The 20,344-nt window shown below is 41.2% G+C and overlaps 1 protein-coding gene across 6 annotated transcripts in view; it reads left to right on the top strand.

Annotated features, from left to right (window-relative positions):
- The window catches only part of ZNF536 (zinc finger protein 536), a 575,107-nt gene that overhangs the window by 295,161 nt on the left and 259,602 nt on the right, over nucleotides 1–20,344 (top strand). For all 6 annotated transcript variants that reach the window (XM_075838400.1, XM_075838399.1, XM_075838401.1 and 3 more), the window contains one exon: nucleotides 11,457–13,619. In XM_075838400.1, the coding sequence (XP_075694515.1) occupies nucleotides 11,459–13,619 (2,161 nt within the window). In that variant the 5' untranslated portion in view covers nucleotides 11,457–11,458. The remainder of the gene's footprint in view (nucleotides 1–11,456; nucleotides 13,620–20,344) is intronic.

Raw genomic sequence — 20,344 nt, 5'->3', positions numbered from 1 at the left:
AAGAATATACATTGTGCACCGACTTCACAAACATTAACAGGCTTAAACTGGTCATTTAAATTACCCAGGGATTCACTGATGGGCCTTGAAGTCTCATTGGGTTAGCGGTTATGCTTGACATAACAATATGATAGAACGTGTGCTTTTTTTCCCCATTACCGCATTATATCCATTCCACACCTGCCAATGCCTAAGAGGGCGAGACATGGCAGCAGTAACCTACATATTAACAGACACACAAAATCAAATGTTAGAATTGTAATGTTCTCATACCTAGAAATAATTGTGACATGGGCACAGAACTATCATATGGTACATTGAAGGAGAAGATCATGGGCAGAGTGGAGGTTGAGTGTATGGTGGTATCTGGAGATTAGTGAAAAACTGTAGGAAGGAGTCAAATTGACCAGTTTTATAGCGTAGGAGTAATATATTAAATTGTACTCTCTGAGTAATGGTCAGTCAGTCAGTCCAGGTATTGAATAAGGCAAAATGGAGAGATAACTGTAAGGTTTGGGCCACAATCCGGCCTTTGTCAAACTCTATTGCCGATGGTCAATAGAAAAATTGTAATTTGGGAATAACGCTTTCGGTATAGGGTAACTAGTACCATGGGTTTTTTGCTTGAGTTTACCCCTTAAATATTGATGGGGTGGGAACCCTACCCATAGCCCCCAGACACAGGCTGTGCCTACCCATAGCACCCAGACAACCTGCAGAGTGCCACAGATTTAGATCTTCAGGTACTGACATAGAGAGGGCGGCTCATGGTAAATGAGTAAAGCAGTGAAGGTTGCGATGGATCGGAGAGGTGACATTGTTCATTGGTAGGAGGCTGTTCCAGTGGTCCAGCCGGGATATGATCAAGACTTGATCTAGCTTTCGGTCGTCTCAGGAGTGATGAAGGAACAACAGGAGATGGAGAATGAAAGCATGTGAAGTTGGAGTTTTCTACTGCTCCGATATATTGGGACCCAATAGATCTATCGTGGAGAAGGGAGAACGAGAGCATTTCCTTAAAGAAAGCTTTATGGTTTGGTGAACACCTTCCTTCCCTATAGGAGAATATAAGGTTATTCAAGCTCTCCTGATTGTATGAAACATTTGTTGCCTGCCCTCAAATTCAGCTACAGAATCTGGTCACGTTCTGAAGAAACAATTTTGTGGAATTTTCTTTAATACTACGGATATATTCTTACAGGTCGGTAGTAAGTCCATTACATCATACAATCCGTACATGCCACTGTCATTCAAGTCATTGTGAGTGGACAGGGCCATGCTGGTGACACTGCTGTTGCTGATATTAAAGGGGTTGTCTCCTAGAGACAACCCCTGACCATTTGCCCTATTAGGGCATATAAATGTCATGAATCACTCATGAACCCCATTTATGAGCGAAAACGAGGGACTTAATCTCCGGCTTCCTTATAAAGTGTTGTCTTTGTGAGACAACCCCTTTAAAGTTCCACAAGGCCTGCAACTTATAGGGCGATTATTCAAAGTTAGAAAGAAGTAGGAGCAATATTGTAGCATTTTCTGTTATTTTCTACACTTCTTATATGTGTAATATTATGTAAACGTGAATTCCACCTTAAAGGCGTTGTCTGCTTTTGACAAGCTTAACTTGTTAGAAGGGTTCTATGTCAATAAGCAGATCACAAAGTGTCCACCTGCGGGAAGCCCAGCGATCAGCAGTAATCTGTGAAGAAACCTGGCAGTAAGTGTTCAGTTTCCCTGCAGTGCCACCAGAGGAGAAATTAAGCATTACACAGTGCCCATTCAAATCAATGGGTCCTCTGTGTAATTCAGGACAGGTTCTCCATAGAGTGAGATTAAATTTATAACCACGCTCCATTCTGGGCAAGAGATGAGGATCCTGAACAGAGGAACCCCCCCCCCCCCTCTATTAACTCCGAATTCCCTAATAGGGTATATAAAAATGGATTTTCTAAAATGGACAACCCCTTTTAAGTTATCTGATTTGTCATCTAGATATATCAGAAGGTGATATTGGTGGTAAGTTATGAGCTCGGAGCACCGCGGTTTCTTCAAAAGAATAGGCCATGGGTACTGCATTAGGATTTCGGTCATGCTACAGAGCACCATTGATTTTAATATTTACCGTTAAATGTTTCCTCTAAGCTAAGCAGAGAATAAAGTGTTGAAAGCTGAATGCAATATAGGGGCCCAAACAGACGTACATTTTGTAAATAAGGTAAAAGAGGAAACCTCCCCCGTTACAGTCCTGTAGTGGCCCGGAGGTGTAGAACTTATGCAAGAAAAATTTTGGAAGCTCAGAATGCGTCTTACATTCAGACATAAGTGGAGCAGCTTTAGAATCGCTGAAGGTAAAATTCTTCCGAAGCCTTTTTGCAGATTTAAAATTCAGCCTGACCTTTTGCAATGAGCCTTTTATAATACCCTTTTTACTCTGTAACACAAACAGACATTTTGTCAAAATAAAGTTGCACTGAAAGTATAATGCTTTGAGCTGCCTTGAGTCTAAGCTCATTAGGTTTTATTGTAATCCCCCTCTTTGGTATCCTCGCATAGACTTTACTTTTTTATTTTTTTATTTCCCATCCCAGCTCATGTTTTTACCTTGGTGAAAACAGTTACAAGTATAAAATGATTTCAGGTCTTCAGCAAGACGTAGCCGGGACCTAATCTTCTCAGGAACTAGCAGCATGGCGCAAATATTCCCCGACCTCCCATGACCAATCAGTCATTAACTTTGAGGAGTCAATGCAAATTATATTTACCAAAATGTCTGGTTGCAATTGGTGACAACAGGTTAGTTGATTGGCTCATTATTTAGAGGGGCAGATTACATTGAGCAGCCTTTACCAAGGTGGCCATCCTCTGTATAGGATGTGTATCATAGGGCAGCCACGGGTCAAAGGATTGGGCATTTTAATATCCAACATTCCCCAACATCTGCTGTTGGTGGACAATCGGGAGACCTCTATCCACATTAGATTGTTGGCCGGTCCTGAAGAAATCGTCAGGTCAAGACCCGGTTCACATGACGTTTTAGTCCTAGTTTTAGCGTGTACATCAGGAAAGCTCCTGACATACATGCTAAACGTGTCCATAGGGCTCTATTAGACAGAGGCCTTTGGCTTCCGGCGGGCTAGCATACGTCGGTATATCTCTTTTTTCGGAGAATGGAACATCGTAGTAGAGTACGCTATTAAATACTGAGAGATTCCACAAAAAAAAGTTATACCACGTGTTATACAGGTTTTTGTTTTTTTAGCATGGGAGCCTATGTGTGACAGATGCCAGTGTATGGTATCCATCAAAGGTGTACATTAAACGTATAACTCAGGGAGCTTCCCCAGCCCCGGAATCCCTGGGAAAAGCAGCATGTAGCACTTGGCCTGGGGACTCTGGCCCTGGGGAAGCCCCTGACATCACTGTTCATATATGGACAGCGACGTCAGGGGCTATCAACTACGGAGTCTACGACCAGAGCTTTGGAAACACTCTGGCCGTGGACCCCGGAAATTGAGAACCCCCTAATTTCACTGTCTATATATGTACAGTGACGTCAGGGGCTCCTCCAGGAGCGGAATCACAGGCCAGAGCATTGCCGATGCTCTGGCCAGGAATTTGGGGATCTTAAAGCTCCTCACATCACTGTTCATATATATATGGACCGTGACGTCAAGGGTTTCCCCATCGCCGAAGTTCCTGGACAGAGCACTTGCGATGTTCTGGCCAAGGACTCCAGCATTGTGGCATCGGTCTAAAAACTATCATATATGGAAAGTGATGTCAGGGGCCTCCCCAGGTACAGTACTTCAAGCGCTCTGCCCGGGAAGTTCGAGCAACGTATTCCACTGTGTGCCTATACAGTGAGATACATCGCTACCTTCTGTTGGAGGCATAAGTTAGGACTCCTCCCGACGTATACCTCCAATGGAAGTAAAATAGAACCAGACCTTAGATTACTTTTATCTCGCTTATGGCCAGCTGTACTCACAGGGTTCCAGGAAGCAGAGATCTAGGTTGCTGTATGCAAGGCCCTTGCCCTGAAGGACTGGCTTAGGCTTTGGTCACATCTGCGTCGGGGTTCCGTTCATGGGTTCCATCGGACCTTTCCATCAGGGAAACCCATGAATGGAAAACAAACTAAAACTTGTCACCATTCTGTAAGGTTTCCATTGTTTTGATGAAATCAATAGCGTAGTCGACTGTGCTATTGATTCAGTCAAAACAATGGAAACCTTACAGAACAGTGACAAACGGAAACCATTTGCAACGGATGCATCAAATCAATAGTAATGCAAACGGAAAGCTATGGTTTTAGTTTGGTTTCCGTTTATGGGTTCCACTGATGGAAAGGTCCTACGGAATCCCGAAGAGGATGTGAACGAAGCCTAAGCTGCCCCTGTACCTGCCTCTGACATTGAACAAAAAAATGTATAACTTTACAGGACAAATGAACGGAAAAACAACTTATTTTATAGACTTTGGGAAACAGGATCACTAGCCTCCACAAGGGCAGCTTACACAGCTCTTCAATTTGACGACCCTGCATACATTATCCCTCTGCATTCCTGGACCCCTCTATGAGTATGACTTGGGGGGGCGGGGAGTATGGATGGGACCTAAATTGTAAAGTTTGCCTGGGAGTATGCTTTAACTTTCACCACTTCAATTTCTTTCTATACCGGAACGCCGACATGTAAGGTCCACAAAGATGAAACCTTCTCAGGGCAGAAATTCTTGATGGAAATACTACTGGGGATCTTGCAAAATCTTCCTAGTCCCACAATGGTTACTGGACATCCTCGATAAGGATCCAAAAACCATCTCATCAACAAATTATGTTTAATATTATTTTATGTCTATATAAAATTATATGCATCAAGATATCACTTGTTACTTATGATTTTCTCATCTTAAAGCAGTAAGCCTTCATTTTTTTTCAGAATGATATATAAAATGTCAAAAAAAAAGTTGCTTAACTTTTTTTGAATTGACATTAAAGCTGCTGCCAACAAGTAATTTTTCTGTAATTTATAAAAGTAGCTGATATTTGCTCAGAAGCAACAAATGCTGCTTTCCAGTCCTGCGGGGCAGCCGTGCTGAGATCCGGATACAAAGCTTTCCAGCTCCGAAGGAGTAAAGTGCGATTTTTGTAAATGTTTGTGTTGACGCATTTTGCTTGGCAAATGATGTCTGCGTCCCATGAAATCCATCTATTTATTCCTGTGACACCTACTGCTGGGATAGAACCGATCCACAACAGACTCTGTTTCAGTTAATCGTCGCCAAAAACAGCTCATGAGTCAACCAGCAGATGTTTTTTTTTCTGTTTAGGTCAAAAAGAACGTATGGGCCGGTTTAGCTTCTATTCCAGAAGTCAGTGTCATTAAAAGGCAACAGGTTTGATCTGACGACCTGACCGGCAGCACGAGGAAGGATGACGGACGCCATAAAAAACCCTGCATCCCCCTCTGCCTTGTCGAGCCAAATCCTGGATCCCTTCCAATTTCCACACAACAGAATATCTGATTATGTGCTTGGATTTTTATATTGATTTTGTGCGCTCATTTGGAGATTTGTAGCCGAGCTCCTGCATGTGACAGGTGCCTGGTGAAGGAAGTCTCGCTGGGTTATCATTTATGAATATTTACGAAAAAATCAAGCTTTGATCTGTGTGAAATACGAGCGTTTAACATTACATTTCATGTTCGGGGAAACATAAAAAGAGGCAAAATATTTGGCACCGGAAGGGTCATAGATCCAATGTTATCTGCATGGTGACACAGAGGTTTTAAGTTTTAAACAATTTTTTATAAATTTCGTGTGAGGGCCAACTTGTTCCGGCTTAGCAGGAATTCAGTAAATTGATCTCGCTATTGTAATTATCATGAGACTTTGGCTAAACCCGTGGCAAATACTGAAGATTTGTGTGTAGAATGTGCCAAATAATATTTCTCCACAACGGGCTTGGTTATGCCCCATGCACACGACCGTAGTTTTCATCCGTAATTACGGATCAGGTCATTACGGATGAAATTGCGGATCCATTCATTTCTATTGGTTACTGACACCTTTCAGTATATTTACGGATGTGTGTCCGGGCCGTAGAAGTGATCCGCAAATTATAGAACATGTCCTATTATTGTCTGCGATTGCTGCATGGACTCCCCATAGAAGTCTATGATTGCGGACGGCTACGGAAGTGGATATGTAGCCGTCCAGAACAGCGGAAGCATTGCTATGCGACGCCAGGGGGTTACCCAAGATTCCGTCCTGTTTTTTTTTTTTTTGCATACCTGTAAATACGGATGAACTACCGACTGTTTTTGCGGACAGCATGCCGTATATGTGGCTGACTTGCAGATGACCACATTACCGTATTTGCGGACAGCAAAAACCATGACGGTCGTGTGCATGAGGTCTGAGTCTTTATGGTCAAACTTTTTGCTTTTCCTGTCAGTTTATTGGCTCTAGAAAGTAAAATGTGCCTCAAACGTTTGGACAATACTTCGTTCTGGTTTCATTTCGCTCTGAGTTAGGATTGACTATTAGTGGGGGTAGTTTTACCAAACTTTCGGGAAATAAAAATTTGTAGCTTCGAAAATATTTGGGCCAATTTTCTACCCCTTGTAGAACAATGCAGTTCCTTTGCAGGTAATAAGGGGGATCATCCTGCACAGGTTCTTTACACTAAATTGCAAAAGTGATCGAGTTTAACCAGGACTGGGCCCGTTTTTGGCCAAGAATGTCTCAAGGACGCCGCCTCCAACCAAGTAAAGTCCAGAATCGGTATATTCAGACGGTCTCTTGTGTGGTAATCCAAAGATCAACCTCACACATTGGTCTTGTAAGACGTCGTCAATTACTTCACTGGGCTTATTCTCCGATGCGGCGAAGCAAATGTCTGACAACTTACCAGACCAATAAAAGAGCTCGGTTATTTTCTTTCAACACAGCACAGACTCTGGACTTTACCCTTGGAGGAAACAGGAGCCCCGTGGTCTTAGAAGGAGCGCAAATCATTCGAATATTTAGTATTCCACCATGGCAGGTTCTTTCAATAACAATTGGCTGCCAGTAACCTATTTGGACCTGTACAAATATTCACACATTCTAAGTTTTTACTACGATTGTAACAAAATATCTGTACGTGTCCTGTAAGCATTGTGAGAATCCGAATGTTTGACTCATCAGTCATCTATATCTTTGAGCCACCACTAGACTACCTACAGAACTCACGCATCATAAAACTTCGTTTTAAAGTGTGACTGTCCCTTTAAGACATTTTTGTTTCCAAACGTAATAATTCAGGAAAGATTTTTTTTTCTCCTGCTTGATCAGCTAAAGTACTTCAACATATAATTTGTGTGTTTGATTTGTCTTAATTAGATTTATTTATAGGTAACTGATCATTTCGTCAACTGTCGGAAATTAGAGATGACATTTAACTCTTTGTCATCTAAATCCCTTCTGTGACACCAAAAATCCACCGGCACTTATAATAGTCGGCCAGTCAGGTCACTCAAAAAAGTATTTCAAAACATTATATCATAACTTATTTTTGACTGTTCCCCCAGATCATCATGAAAAATGATTATTCTTTGTATTACCCTATATAGCAATACATGATTACTACTACTGTGTAAATACTATTTTTTTTTTATTACTCTTTATTTTTAACCTACATTGACTGACCACCCCTTTATTTAAGACTCTGTTCACATTTGTGCTAATCGGGTCCATCTGGGTTTCCGATATTTTTGACAGCAAGGATACCTCTGCAGAAAAGCTTGACAGACCCCCATTAAAGTCCATCAGGTCAATCAGGATTTGCCAGTATCGGTGTTACATCATAGCTCCGTTATAAAGAGAAGCCATAATGCTGGTGTGAACACAGCCTTAGTTTATTATAATTGCTATTATTATTGGTAATTTATTTTTGACAGTGAGGGACCCTCTCATTATCACATAATTATTCATTATTTTTTAACCTACAGTGACTTACCCCATCATTATAATATATCATTATTTTTACAATTATAATTCTATTTTATTTATTTATTATTATTTTATTTTTTTTAATGATCTTTTTCTATTACTTTTTATACTTCACTATGAAAGGCTATTAAATTGTTATTTCAGAATAATTCTCTAAATGATCAGTGAGGTAATACGAGGCCTGGTATCCCTGTAGCTCGCTGTCTGGGCGTTCGATATCTGTTATATAAAAGAGTAAAGCACACACCCATGTCAGTGATGTAATATGTTTTATATATCCAAATGTCACCAGCGCTGATTGTACGAGATGGGGAAAAAATGTACTTGCTCAGCAAACCGGGCTCTGGGCTAAAATGGAAGCGTGAAATGCGTGGTTTATTTTTATAATAATGTTTACTGCCGTTTAATGACCCTGAAAAGGTTCCGTACTCGGAGGCTCCGTCTCTCCAAACAGGAGTAAATGACTTACTACAATCTCTGTTAAACAGCTACATGGGCGAAGTTACATAAAAAAAACCATATCAGTGTCATAGCAACTATTCACACTCTACTCTCCTCACTCGGCTGCAGTTTTGTTTGTGTGCATTGTTTCTTGTTTTTAGGATGTGTATTTTATGCTTAATTGATTGGACACATCAATTTTGTCAGAAGAGTTTCCCGAACATCGGCTAATCATGGGTTGTCTCACTACTGGGACCTCCAGTGATCAGCTGTAGTATGTGGAGGAACCTGACAGAAAGTGTTCAATTTCTTAGCAGCGCCACCACAGGTACAATTTAGTATTACATGGTACCTACAAAAATAAATAGGCTGTCTGTGAAAGGCATGTATGTGTCTGGTCCTCCAGAGCAAGAGACGCTCTTTCTAGCCATTCTCGCTAACAAATGGAGGTTCTGAATAAAGGACTCCCCTCTATCATTTCAGAATGCCCTAACGTAATTTAAAAATGGGTTTTCTAAACCAGACAATCCCTTGAAGCAATTGACATGATTTTGAGGCAAAACAAATCTCCATTTGCCATCATTTCATTTATTGACATACAATTATTTACATCTACTGGTGCACATTGGTTATAAAATCATGCTTTTTCCTGTTTTACTCGAATCTACTTCCTGTACTTTTTGGGTTAAAGAGGATTTACAAAAGGAAGTGCAGCCATATTGGTTGTCAATAGAGATGAGTGAACCTGTAAAAATGGGCTCCTTCCATGATTCATAAATCCGGCTGGAAATATATCTCTGTAATAGGAAATTCGCCCGTTGGTTATATGGCAGTGAAGCAAATTTTCACAGATTCACTCATCTCGTCTTCGCCTTCAAATTAGACTCTAACCCTCATCAATTATTCGAATGCCATGTTTGATCAGCAACAAAGCGATAGTCTTACCGTCTGTTTCGGAGAAACGGATTCAAAGGTGACAACCAATATGGCTGCACTTCCTGTTGTCACTTTTGAAAACTGTCCGCCGCAACATCACGACCTAAAATGTTCATTATTTCTGTAAGTAATTTGGTTACTACTCTAACTTTCTCCTTACAAATTAACGTCTATGTTTGCGTGGAAATGTTCTTCGAAAGAAAAAAAAAATGGTATAATTCAGACTGCGCCAAATACTACCCTCCTGCTCTCAAAAACTGCAGTGTAGCCTTGGTACAACCAGTATATATAGCGATAACAGAGTCTAACCTGAAATGACGGCCATTTTGAACAGGAGCTGTTTTTTCCCACCCTGTCAGGGATCAGCAATAAAATGACCATTCTACTTGGTTCTATTCATGGTTGATTTGTTTTTCAGCTTTTTTTAGATATATATAAAAAAAATAAGAACTTTGTTTTTCGTCTTTAAGCCAAGAGCTGTAATCCGTAAACACTTGTAAGGTCTTAAAATTCTTGCCGGGAGCAGCGCGCTCCCCGCACCACACACTCGGGTCTTAGCTGACTACTTGCCTGTTTCCAGCACTTTTGCACACAGTATTGGTTTGGTAATGACAGGTCTAATAACAGTTTAGTTTTCTTCATGTTGATATGTCGTTCCCATAAAGATGTTTTTATGAATATTTTGAGGGTTAAATCCTAATCTTGAAGGTTTTGCAGATCCGCTAGTCAGTCTCCTTAAAATTTAATATACCTCGTTAATGCTTACTTGCAAACACTGAAGGATTTTTACGATTATAATCATGTGTTACAGCACCTAGTACTGTTCCTAAGCAGCATACTAATCAGCTTAATGAGATATTACTGCACTTTTTGTTGACTAAGGCAAAATCCTTTTTATTGTTGGAAAGCTTGTCCTTTTATTTTTATTCAAAACATTATCATGTTTTATTGTATGCCAGAGACGGTCTGTGGGCTCTGCAAATAACAGGGAAAGTTTTATATTTCATTTGTATATTAACTGCTGGTTGTGTGTATATTAACTGCTGAATGAGGCCGACGCTTTGAAGGACAATGCGCCGCTCTCACGGCCTAATTTAAGACTTTTTGAAAATTTTTGCAATATAAAGACATCTGGTTATGTCTCATAGCACGGGTCACTTCCATCTTGATGTTGGATGGATATTTCAATATATACCTATCAGTCTTTTACTTCACACCATTGGTCAAGCTAAACCAATCCCATATTGCCGACCTCTGACTACCCATGAGGCCACAACTCTGTTCCCATAGGCCATTCTGATGGAAACAAAATTGGGACTCCCGGTAGATATTCTGTTGACCCAAAATGATGCGATTTCATATTCAGTTTGTTCACTTGATACGTGACCTAACTTTTTGTCTGCATTTGATGGAAAAAAAATAATAAAACACTAAGGCCCTATGCACAAGACCGTATCTTTCATCCGTAATTACGGACCCATTAATTTGTATGGGCTATGGACACCTTTCCTTATTTTTACGGATGGGTGTCCGAGCCGTAGAAATGATAGAACATGTCCTTTGTTTGTCCGTAATTACGGCACGGACTACCCATAGAAGTCTATGGGCGCTTCTGTAATTATGGACGGCTACGGATCGTCCAAACTTACAGAAGCATTGCTATGCGACACCGGGGGATTACCCAAGATTCCTCCCTGTTTTTTTTTGCGGATCCATAAATACAGATGCATTACGGATGCACTACGGACTGTATTTACATACACCGTTCCGTATATGCGGATGATTTACGGATGGCTATAAATGACTACGGATCCGTATTTACGGATGGATGAAACACTATGGACGTGTGCATGGGGCCCAATATAGTATTCAATTATATTATTCTCCTTTTTTATGTATCTGGAATGAAGCCCTTGTTTTTATTTTCCCATTGCTTGAAGCTAGAGTGACTCTTTATCTCCTGACGATCACCAATCTTTTAGTCTAGTAAAACTTTTTTTTTCCTGCAAAATCAGTATTTGAATGTCCCCATGTAGTCAAATCCATGAATGTAACACTCACTCTGTACTGTTTTTGTTTATTAGGGATGGAGGAAGCTAGTTTGTGCCTTGGAGTTTCTTCGGCTGTGCCTGACGTTGACACTCACCTCAACAACTCTTTGCTTAATGGCCAGTATTCAATGAGTCAAAAGCTGCACCAGATCACATCCCAGCTCAGTCACGCCTTCCCGGAGCTGCAAAACCGTCAAAAAACTGAGGACAAGTCTGCAGCTGCCATCGATGAAAAAAGTCATGTGTCAATGACAAGTCAACCAATCAGCAGTCAGATGGCTCTATTAGCCAACCAATTGAATCGAGAGGTTGATGGCGGTCTTAATGGAAGAGTAGACCTGCAACAGTTTCTAAATGGACAAAACCTTGGGATCATGTCCCAAATGAGTGATATTGAGGATGATGCAAGGAAGAATAGAAAGTACCCTTGTCCACTCTGTGGCAAACGTTTCCGTTTTAATAGCATTTTATCCCTCCATATGCGTACTCACACTGGTGAAAAGCCCTTTAAGTGTCCATATTGTGACCATAGAGCGGCCCAAAAAGGTAACCTGAAAATTCATCTACGCACTCACAAACTTGGTAATCTCGGCAAGGGTCGAGGGAGGGTGAGAGAAGAAAACCGCCTTTTGCATGAATTGGAGGAAAGAGCAATATTGAGAGACAAACAGATGAAAAGCAGCCTTCTCCAACCACGACTTGACGTGAAACCACAACAGCAGCACTTACAGCAATCTCCGTTATCTAATTGTCATAGCTCCGTACCCCCTAATCACAGTACGTCTGATATTTCCAGCAAAGCACCTTCTCCTAAGCCTTCAGCGGTTCAAGATGAAGCAATAGCTCCTACAACTGGTTTCAGGTGCACTTTTTGCAAAGGAAAGTTTAAAAAACGAGAGGAACTTGATCGACACATCAGAATATTGCACAAGCCTTACAAGTGCACTCTTTGCGATTTTGCTGCTTCTCAAGAGGAAGATTTAATTAGTCATGTCGAGAAAGCTCACATTACGGCGGAGTCCGTTCAAGGTCAAGGGTCCAGCGGAAATGGAGAACAGGCGGCCAACGAGTTCCGCTGTGAGGTGTGTGGACAGGTCTTTAGTCAAGCTTGGTTCCTGAAAGGCCACATGAGAAAACACAAGGATTCTTTTGAGCACTGTTGTCAGATATGTGGAAGACGATTCAAGGAGCCTTGGTTCCTGAAGAACCACATGAAAGTTCACCTGAACAAATTGTCTGTAAAGAACAAATCCCCCAGTGAAGCAGAGGTGCCAGTCTCCATGAGTAGTGTGTCTCAAGAATCCCATGCAAACCTCTACTCCAGATATATCTCGTGTTTGCAGAGTGGCTTCATGCCATCTGAAAAAGCAAGCTTGAGTGAACATGGACATGTCTATAACAAAGGAGACTTGAAGGACAAGGACATTCTAGGTAAGCTGCTGTCACCGATTGCTAGCTTGGCCCATAACATGTCTGAAAGCGATAAGCATTCTTTACTTGGCTCTCTTAACCTGGTGCCTCCCTTGAAATCCAGCTGCATAGAACGATTGCAAGCTGCAGCCAAGGCTGCCGAGATGGATCCAGTCAACAGCTACCAGGCCTGGCAACTAATGGCCAGAGGAATGGCTATGGAGCACAGCTTCCTGTCTAAAGAGCAGCAGATACAACGTAACCATGAAGATTCATTAGCAAATGCCGGAGTTCTATTTGACAAAGAAAAGAGAGAGTATCTGATTGTAGGACCAGATGGCTCTAAACAGAAAATGCAATCCGATTTAGTTCACGGCTCTAAAATTTTCAATCAGAGAGACGTGCCATCCAAACTTGAACTTTTAGAAAGCACTAGAGATTTCTTGTCACATGGCTTAAACCAGGGGCTAGAGTACAACATGCATGGGCCCGTAAAAGATAAGCCAACCGAATGCCCTGACTGTGGTAGGGTCTTCAGAACCTATCACCAAGTTGTGGTGCACTCACGAGTCCACAAAAGAGATAAAAAGATAGAAGAAGAGGCCATTCATATGAACCTTGAGGAGCGTCGGGGATCAGGGAGCGATCAAGAATCTCAGTCCATGAGCCGTTCTACCACCCCTGGATCATCTAACATCACTGAAGAAAGTGGAACGGGTGGTGCCCTCTCACAAGCGGGAAGTGCACAAGAAGATAGCCCGCACCCATCATCACCCTCTTCTTCAGGTAAAGAATCTACTTATCATAAACTACTAATAGGCTTGTGGAATGAGGCACAACCTCATGTAAATTATTAGGAAATTACAATCTCTAAGGATTTATGAGACATATAAAAGGCCCAACGCAGGACACAGTCACCTTACATGAAGTGGTTTCTAATATGACTTACATTTAGTTCTTTATAACCGTGATTTAAGGTCTACCTGTTTGGACAGATATTCTTCTAGTAATCTATACATGTAATGGCCCCACTTGAATATATGTCACATAGCTTACACATAGTGGAAAGGGACTTAAAGGGGTTGTCTTAAAGTGGGAAAACGGCTTGCCCCCGACTACCACCAACGCGCCTTGGGGGCCATCTTTTCTTCTGTGCGTTTTCACTTCTATCTATACCATATAATTTTATCATTTAGTTGCCTTTTCCCGACTCTGACCTCTTCATTATTTCGTTGTCAATATTTCAACACTTAACAATACTAGATTGTACAGATAAAAGCTACACAGGTCATCTAGCCAAATGATCATGACTTTATGCAAAGCATCAAAATGTGGATCCTGTCTATAGGTTTATCCAAAGGGTTATATGTGCGGATCATGCAAAAAAATCTTCCATTGGGATACGGTCTGATTTGGCACGCAGGGGGGACCAAGCTCTGGTTACTTGTGATTCCCGGTGGATCGGTTGGCCATGTCTACCATGTATGGATGTAATTCGTACAGGACTAAGCCATCGATTCTCCTTACATATATATCCATAAAGAGACAACATGGCCAATGGATCATGCCGGGGGTACAACAAGAGCATGGGCCCATCCACTGCAACCATGGTCCTCAAGATTAACGTTCTGGAACCAGATCTTGACATTTTAATTAATAAATTCTCATTTCCAGCTCTTTTAACCCTATCTATAATCCTATAGAATTCCTTTTAATACATCTTATACTGGACACTTGTTCATCCTTAATTATATATGACTTCCTAAAACCCTTCCCGCTGATCTTCAAGGCACTGATAACCTGCAGGCTGACGATTGAGGTAAGGTATATACCGTGTTATGTTTATATCTTGCCATCTATGTCACTGTGAAATGACGAACATAGAACCTTTTAAAAAGTCCTCCAGGCATCATGAACGCAAACAGATGGTTGGTAATTTACTGTGCAGTATGTAATCTCTGACCGGTGTGGGAGTCTGTCCAATATTATCTATACTATGGATTGTGTACGGGGACTGCTCCCGATCACTATTGTCTCTGGTTTATCTGTAAGGGAGAAGAAAAAGAGCTTTATACTAATACAGTGATCATCCTGCAGATCTAACGAGAGAGGAAATCAAGATCTAACACCATAACCTGTTACTATTAGCAACATTGATTTCTGCAATCAGGCATTTAGTCTGGAAAATAAAAGGGAGTTTGAGGAATCTCAAGGCAGTGCCTGCCCAGTGATAGTGGCTGCCGCGGCCTGCCGGAGGGAAGTCGGCTCCTCTTCTATTCTACTACTGGTCTAATAGAGGATCTCAGTAATAAGTGCGCTGCAATTATAACACACTGGTGTATTATAGGCTTTATAGCTTTATCTGTCGTACCTCTCATATCTATCTATCTATCTATCTATCTATCTATCTATCTATCTATCTCATATCTATCTATCTATCTATCTGTCTGTCTGTCTGTCTATCTATCTATCTATCTATCTATCTATCTATCTATCTATCTATCTCATATCTATCTGTCTGTCTATCCTCTCCTATCTATCTATCTATCTATCTATCTATCTATCTATCTATCTATCTATCTATCTATCTATCTATCTATCTATCTATCTATCTATCTATCTATCTCATATCTATCTATCTAACTATCTCATATCTATCTATCTATCTATCTATCTATCTATCTATCTATCTATCTATCTATCTATCTATCTATCTATCTATCTATCTATCTATCTATCTATCTAATGGCTATTCTTCTCATGGCTGTCTATCTCATATCTATCCATCTATCTCATATATATCCATCTAATATCTATCTATCTAATGGCTATCCTCATGGCTGTCTATCCTTCTCATGGCTGTCTATCCTTCTCATGGCTGTCTTTCCCTCTCATGGCTGTCTATCCCTCTCATGGCTGTCTATCCTTCTCATGGCTGTCTATCCTTCTCATGGCTGTCTATCCTTCTCATGGCTGTCTATCCTTCTCATGGCTGTCTATCCTTCTCATGGCTGTCTATCCCTCTCTTGGCTGTATATCCTTCTCATGGCTGTCTATCAATTCAGAGCTGCCTATCCTTCACATATCTGTCTATTTTTCACATATCTGTCTATCCTTCTCATAGCTGTCTATCCTTCTCATGGCTGCCTATCCTTCTCATGGCTGTCTATCCTTCTCATTGCTGTCTATCCCTCTCATGGCTGTCTATTCTTTTCATGACTGTTTATTCTTCTCATGGCTGTCTATCCTCGTGGCTGTCTATCGTTCTCTTGGCTGTCTATCCTTCTCTTGGCTGTCTATCCTTCTCATGGCTGTCTATCCCTCTCATGGCTGCCTATCCCTCTCATGGCTGCCTAACCCTCTCTTGGCTGTCTATCCTTCTCATGGCTGTCTATCAATTCAGAGCTGTCTATCCTTCACATATCTGTATATCTATCTATCTATCTATCTATCTATCTATCTATCTATCTATCTATCTATCTATCTATCTATCTATCTATCTATCCATCCATCTCATATCTCTCTCTCACACACCTATCTGTTTATCTGATTTTTATCTCATATCTATCGCTCTATTGCCCTATTCAACTTCAAACATAACTTCCAGAATTTCCGCAGACTAGGAGGGATTGGTTAATAACCAGTCCCCAAAGACATCAATTGCAAATCTGTCCACCTAGTGGTGACTGTTGAAATTCTGCCGGTTATGGGTGCATGGCAATGGGGAGCTGTGACCCCTAATAAAAAATATTTAAAAACACATGGTGTAGTAGAATCAGAAGATGTTTTTTTAATTATAAAAAGTAGTATATAAAGGGCATGCTGGGAGTTGTAGTTTGATAACAGCTGTCTTACCACAGGTGTCAGGACACTAATAACGATCACACTGGATATACGATGGCATGATACAGGTTACAATATTATAATCGGGTACTAGATCTTGCCACATATTGTATGTCTATTTTCCATGTAGCGTAGTAAATATATATGTATTTCATTATTAGAACATATGCTACAGCTGACACACAGTTCTTTACCATATGTACAGATAGAGTCTTTCTTCGTATCCATGTATTCAGTTCTCTTTTTTTGCGTAATAAATACATTGCTATTTTTGTTAGTGGGGCAAGAAACCCACAGATACAGAATAACATTGGAAAGGAGGCAAAAAACATTCGACTCAATGGTGGTGGCTGCTACTAGATCGGATGTCGTGCTTCTGCCTTATGTATTATGGTTGTTACATCTGGAGATTTTATTCCTTCCCATGTGACATATTAGAAAGAAATTAGAGATGGATAATCTCAAACAGATCTATAAAGGGCATCAGTGTGGGGTCAGGTCAACTCCTTGATGCCAACTGCAATTTTGGAGTCCTGAATAATGGATGATGTCCACATTTCTAGCACTGACTACATGTGGACTGGCTGACATTATAGGGCTGGTTCACATATTGCAAGATGGGCATCGCTGCGAGCGAGCAGGTAGCACATGGAAGTGCCGAGTTCTCTACCACAGGAGTAACTCTTTGCAGCATCTTCTCTGGCTTATAGAGGGGGATCACAAGTGAGGGACTCCCCAACTGTGACCTCCATATGTTTTAATAAGGCGTGTGGCATGGGGTTGGTAGTGATGGGACAACCTCTTTAAAGCTGAAGTCTGCACTTCGCCTTGGACTTGCTTTATGGTCATGGCCGTTGCCAAAATTACTGCAGAAGGTGCATTACAAAGTATGAGCACATGATATACTTCAGTGATAACCATGGTGACCCCACTGGTCTCCAGAAGAGTCTACTGAAAGTATTTATGTAGTCTGAGGACATCCATATACTATTATTTTGTCACTATAGACATATCGATTACTGGTCTGACGGGTCTACTCCGCAGCGTAATTATCGTGGTGCAGCGATAGTGCCTAAAAGGGCTCAAAGGCATATCCGCCACAAAACACCAGTGTTAAAAATATGAAATGGTAAGTGGGGGCCTGTTGCAGATTTTGCATTGGGACGCAGGAGCTTTAAGTTACGCCTCAAGTAGATGGGTAAATTATTGCCACTCCGTTGCCACCTTCACTAAACTTACTATAGTCCATTCAACTTCTAGAAGTCTCACTCGCTGGGATCTGCCATTATTACTCCCAGGAGAGCCAAGTTCAAAGAGTTTTAACAAATTTTAAACTTTCCTCGTCTCGTGAAAAGTTCAACGCTCATAATATTTACTGTGTTAGTGCAGTACTGGGACCTTGTTAATTTCAGCGGACAGTGGCGTACTCCCCGCTCTGCCTCCAAGTTCATTTTCCTAGTAAATATTGATGATTCTCCGTGTAGGCTCCTTGGGTATAAATTTGGCTTTAACGACTAATTTAGAAAACGGCATTTTTTTTCTGCTGGAACGGCGCCTTTTTAAGTGTGTAATCTACAGCATTAATTAAACGTGACAATAAAACATATCCAGCTAAATTAAATACCAGGAATTGCTAAAACCCAAAACAAATTCTTAACTTCTGAAGGACGTCTTAAGAAACCGCCCGTCGGTATCACTCCTTTTTCTTTGTGTTTCTTTAGAAAGCTGGGTCACAAGGGCCTGAGAAACTATGTTTTTTTAAGAAACCTAAGCAATGAAATTCCTTTCCTTAACTAGTGCTCTTAACATGATAGCGGCAGAATAAGTTCATCATAAACCCTTCGCCTTTCCCGGCTCTCCAAGTGATCTCCAGAGTAAGTCTCATTAGGAGAGCCGGCAAAGTCTTTTGTTACCTGATGTAATTCTTTATAAAGCAGCATTGCAAGTCTGATGGACTGACAAGAAAAGAGAAGGGGGGCCTCTCATATATAAATAACAGCGCAGTCTGGGAACCCTAAGAGTCAAGTCTTAGATATGACAATCTATTGTGACCAGCACTAAGAATCGTGGAAGCCAATGAGATTTCGCCAAAGTGCCGTCCAGGGCCACGGTTGGCAAAAACAATATTCAAGAAATTATGCCAACTATGACCAAGGAGACTACGTACTACTGGACAATGCTTGGGGCACATTGGGCCCCCAGAGGAGAGGATTCTGAGGGCTCAAAAACCAGCTATCCAGGACTGCATGTCCACGTTTAATTGCCTCGTAAAACTCTGCTGTGGCCATGGCACACTCAGATTTAATCTTAATTAGAGACTTTCAATCAAAGACTTGATCAACATATATGAATGGCCCATACAAAAACACTGTGATCACCATAGGGAACGCTCTTTAACAGGAGGAAAAAAGGTTAGGTTTCCAATATAGAAAAGGATTCTTTACTGTAAGAGCAGTGGAGGTTTGGAATAGTCACTTCAGAAACTGGTTTCAGCTTTACCAGCTGCTTTGCAGGTGTTGTCTCTCATCAGGGACCCCATTTTAGTTTGGAGACCCCCCCCCCCCCAGGGAAACAGCGGATCTTACTGGGGAAGCTGCGATCAGCCAAGCATTTGTAGTGTGGCATGGTGGCCATTTAGATAAATGTCCATCTGTGTATTACTTGGACGGCTCGAATCTGCCAGATTGGGATTCTTATTCATTCTGGTTTATACAAGGGGATTTCAAGTGGACGACTCTCCTTTATGACGTCCATATGCCTTAATAGGTCATATGGACAGGGGTTGTCATCATGAGACAACTTGTCTAAAAGAGGCTTAGATGGTTTCGGGAACCAAAATTGAATTGGAAAAAAATGATTTAGTATTGAACCAATCTGATATCTCCCTTGGTTTAGGAAGGATTTTATATTCCCTTTTGGGGCAAATTGGCCCATGGCTTATAGGCGAACTAGAATTCCCATTTTTTTTGCTTGTTTTTCCAGGTTGAACCAGGTCGTCACGTGTCTGTTTTCAACTGTACTAATGACGTAACCGTAAACCAAAAATGTTATAAACCGATAAAGCAAGTGGAGTTTTCCCTCTACTAAACCTCATGGGCCTCGTTATGCCTAGGTCTCAAAATTGTGTCAAAATTTGGGCTTGGTTGGGTCATGCCTACTGTATAACTAAATCTTGGGTAGCAAATCAGCTTGTCCAACTGTCCACAATCTCTAGTATCTTCTCTCTATTTGATGTGCAGTTGCAAAGCATTGTTCCCTGGTATCAGCCATTTGAGGCAGTGGGAGAGGCCTAAAGCCAACCCTTGTAAAAATGTATTTCTTTTATTTTAATTATTACTTAAATGGTGTTTATTGGTAACAGAAAACGAGTAGTTGAAAGTGGAGCCAGCAGCTAATTTGCATGCTGGAGTCCAAGGCAAATGCTGTGAATCCATTAGAGCAGGAGAACATTATGACGAAATGATAACAGCTCCTTCCGACTGTCTTGGTTATGTTTTTGGTTCCCTGTTTTATTAGCTTTTAAGGCCATTTAAACCCAAAGGAAAAAGCTTAAAGAAGTTGTACAGGATTAGAAAATCATAGCTGCTTTCTTCCAGGAACAGTGCCTCACCTGTCTATGGGTTGTGTCTGGTATTGCAGCTCAGCTCCATTGAAGCGAATGACGCCGA

This window comes from Rhinoderma darwinii, chromosome 9, assembly GCF_050947455.1.
Source record: "Rhinoderma darwinii isolate aRhiDar2 chromosome 9, aRhiDar2.hap1, whole genome shotgun sequence".
Classification (NCBI taxonomy): domain Eukaryota; kingdom Metazoa; phylum Chordata; class Amphibia; order Anura; family Rhinodermatidae; genus Rhinoderma; species Rhinoderma darwinii.
This window is presented reverse-complemented; position numbering and strand designations above follow the sequence as displayed.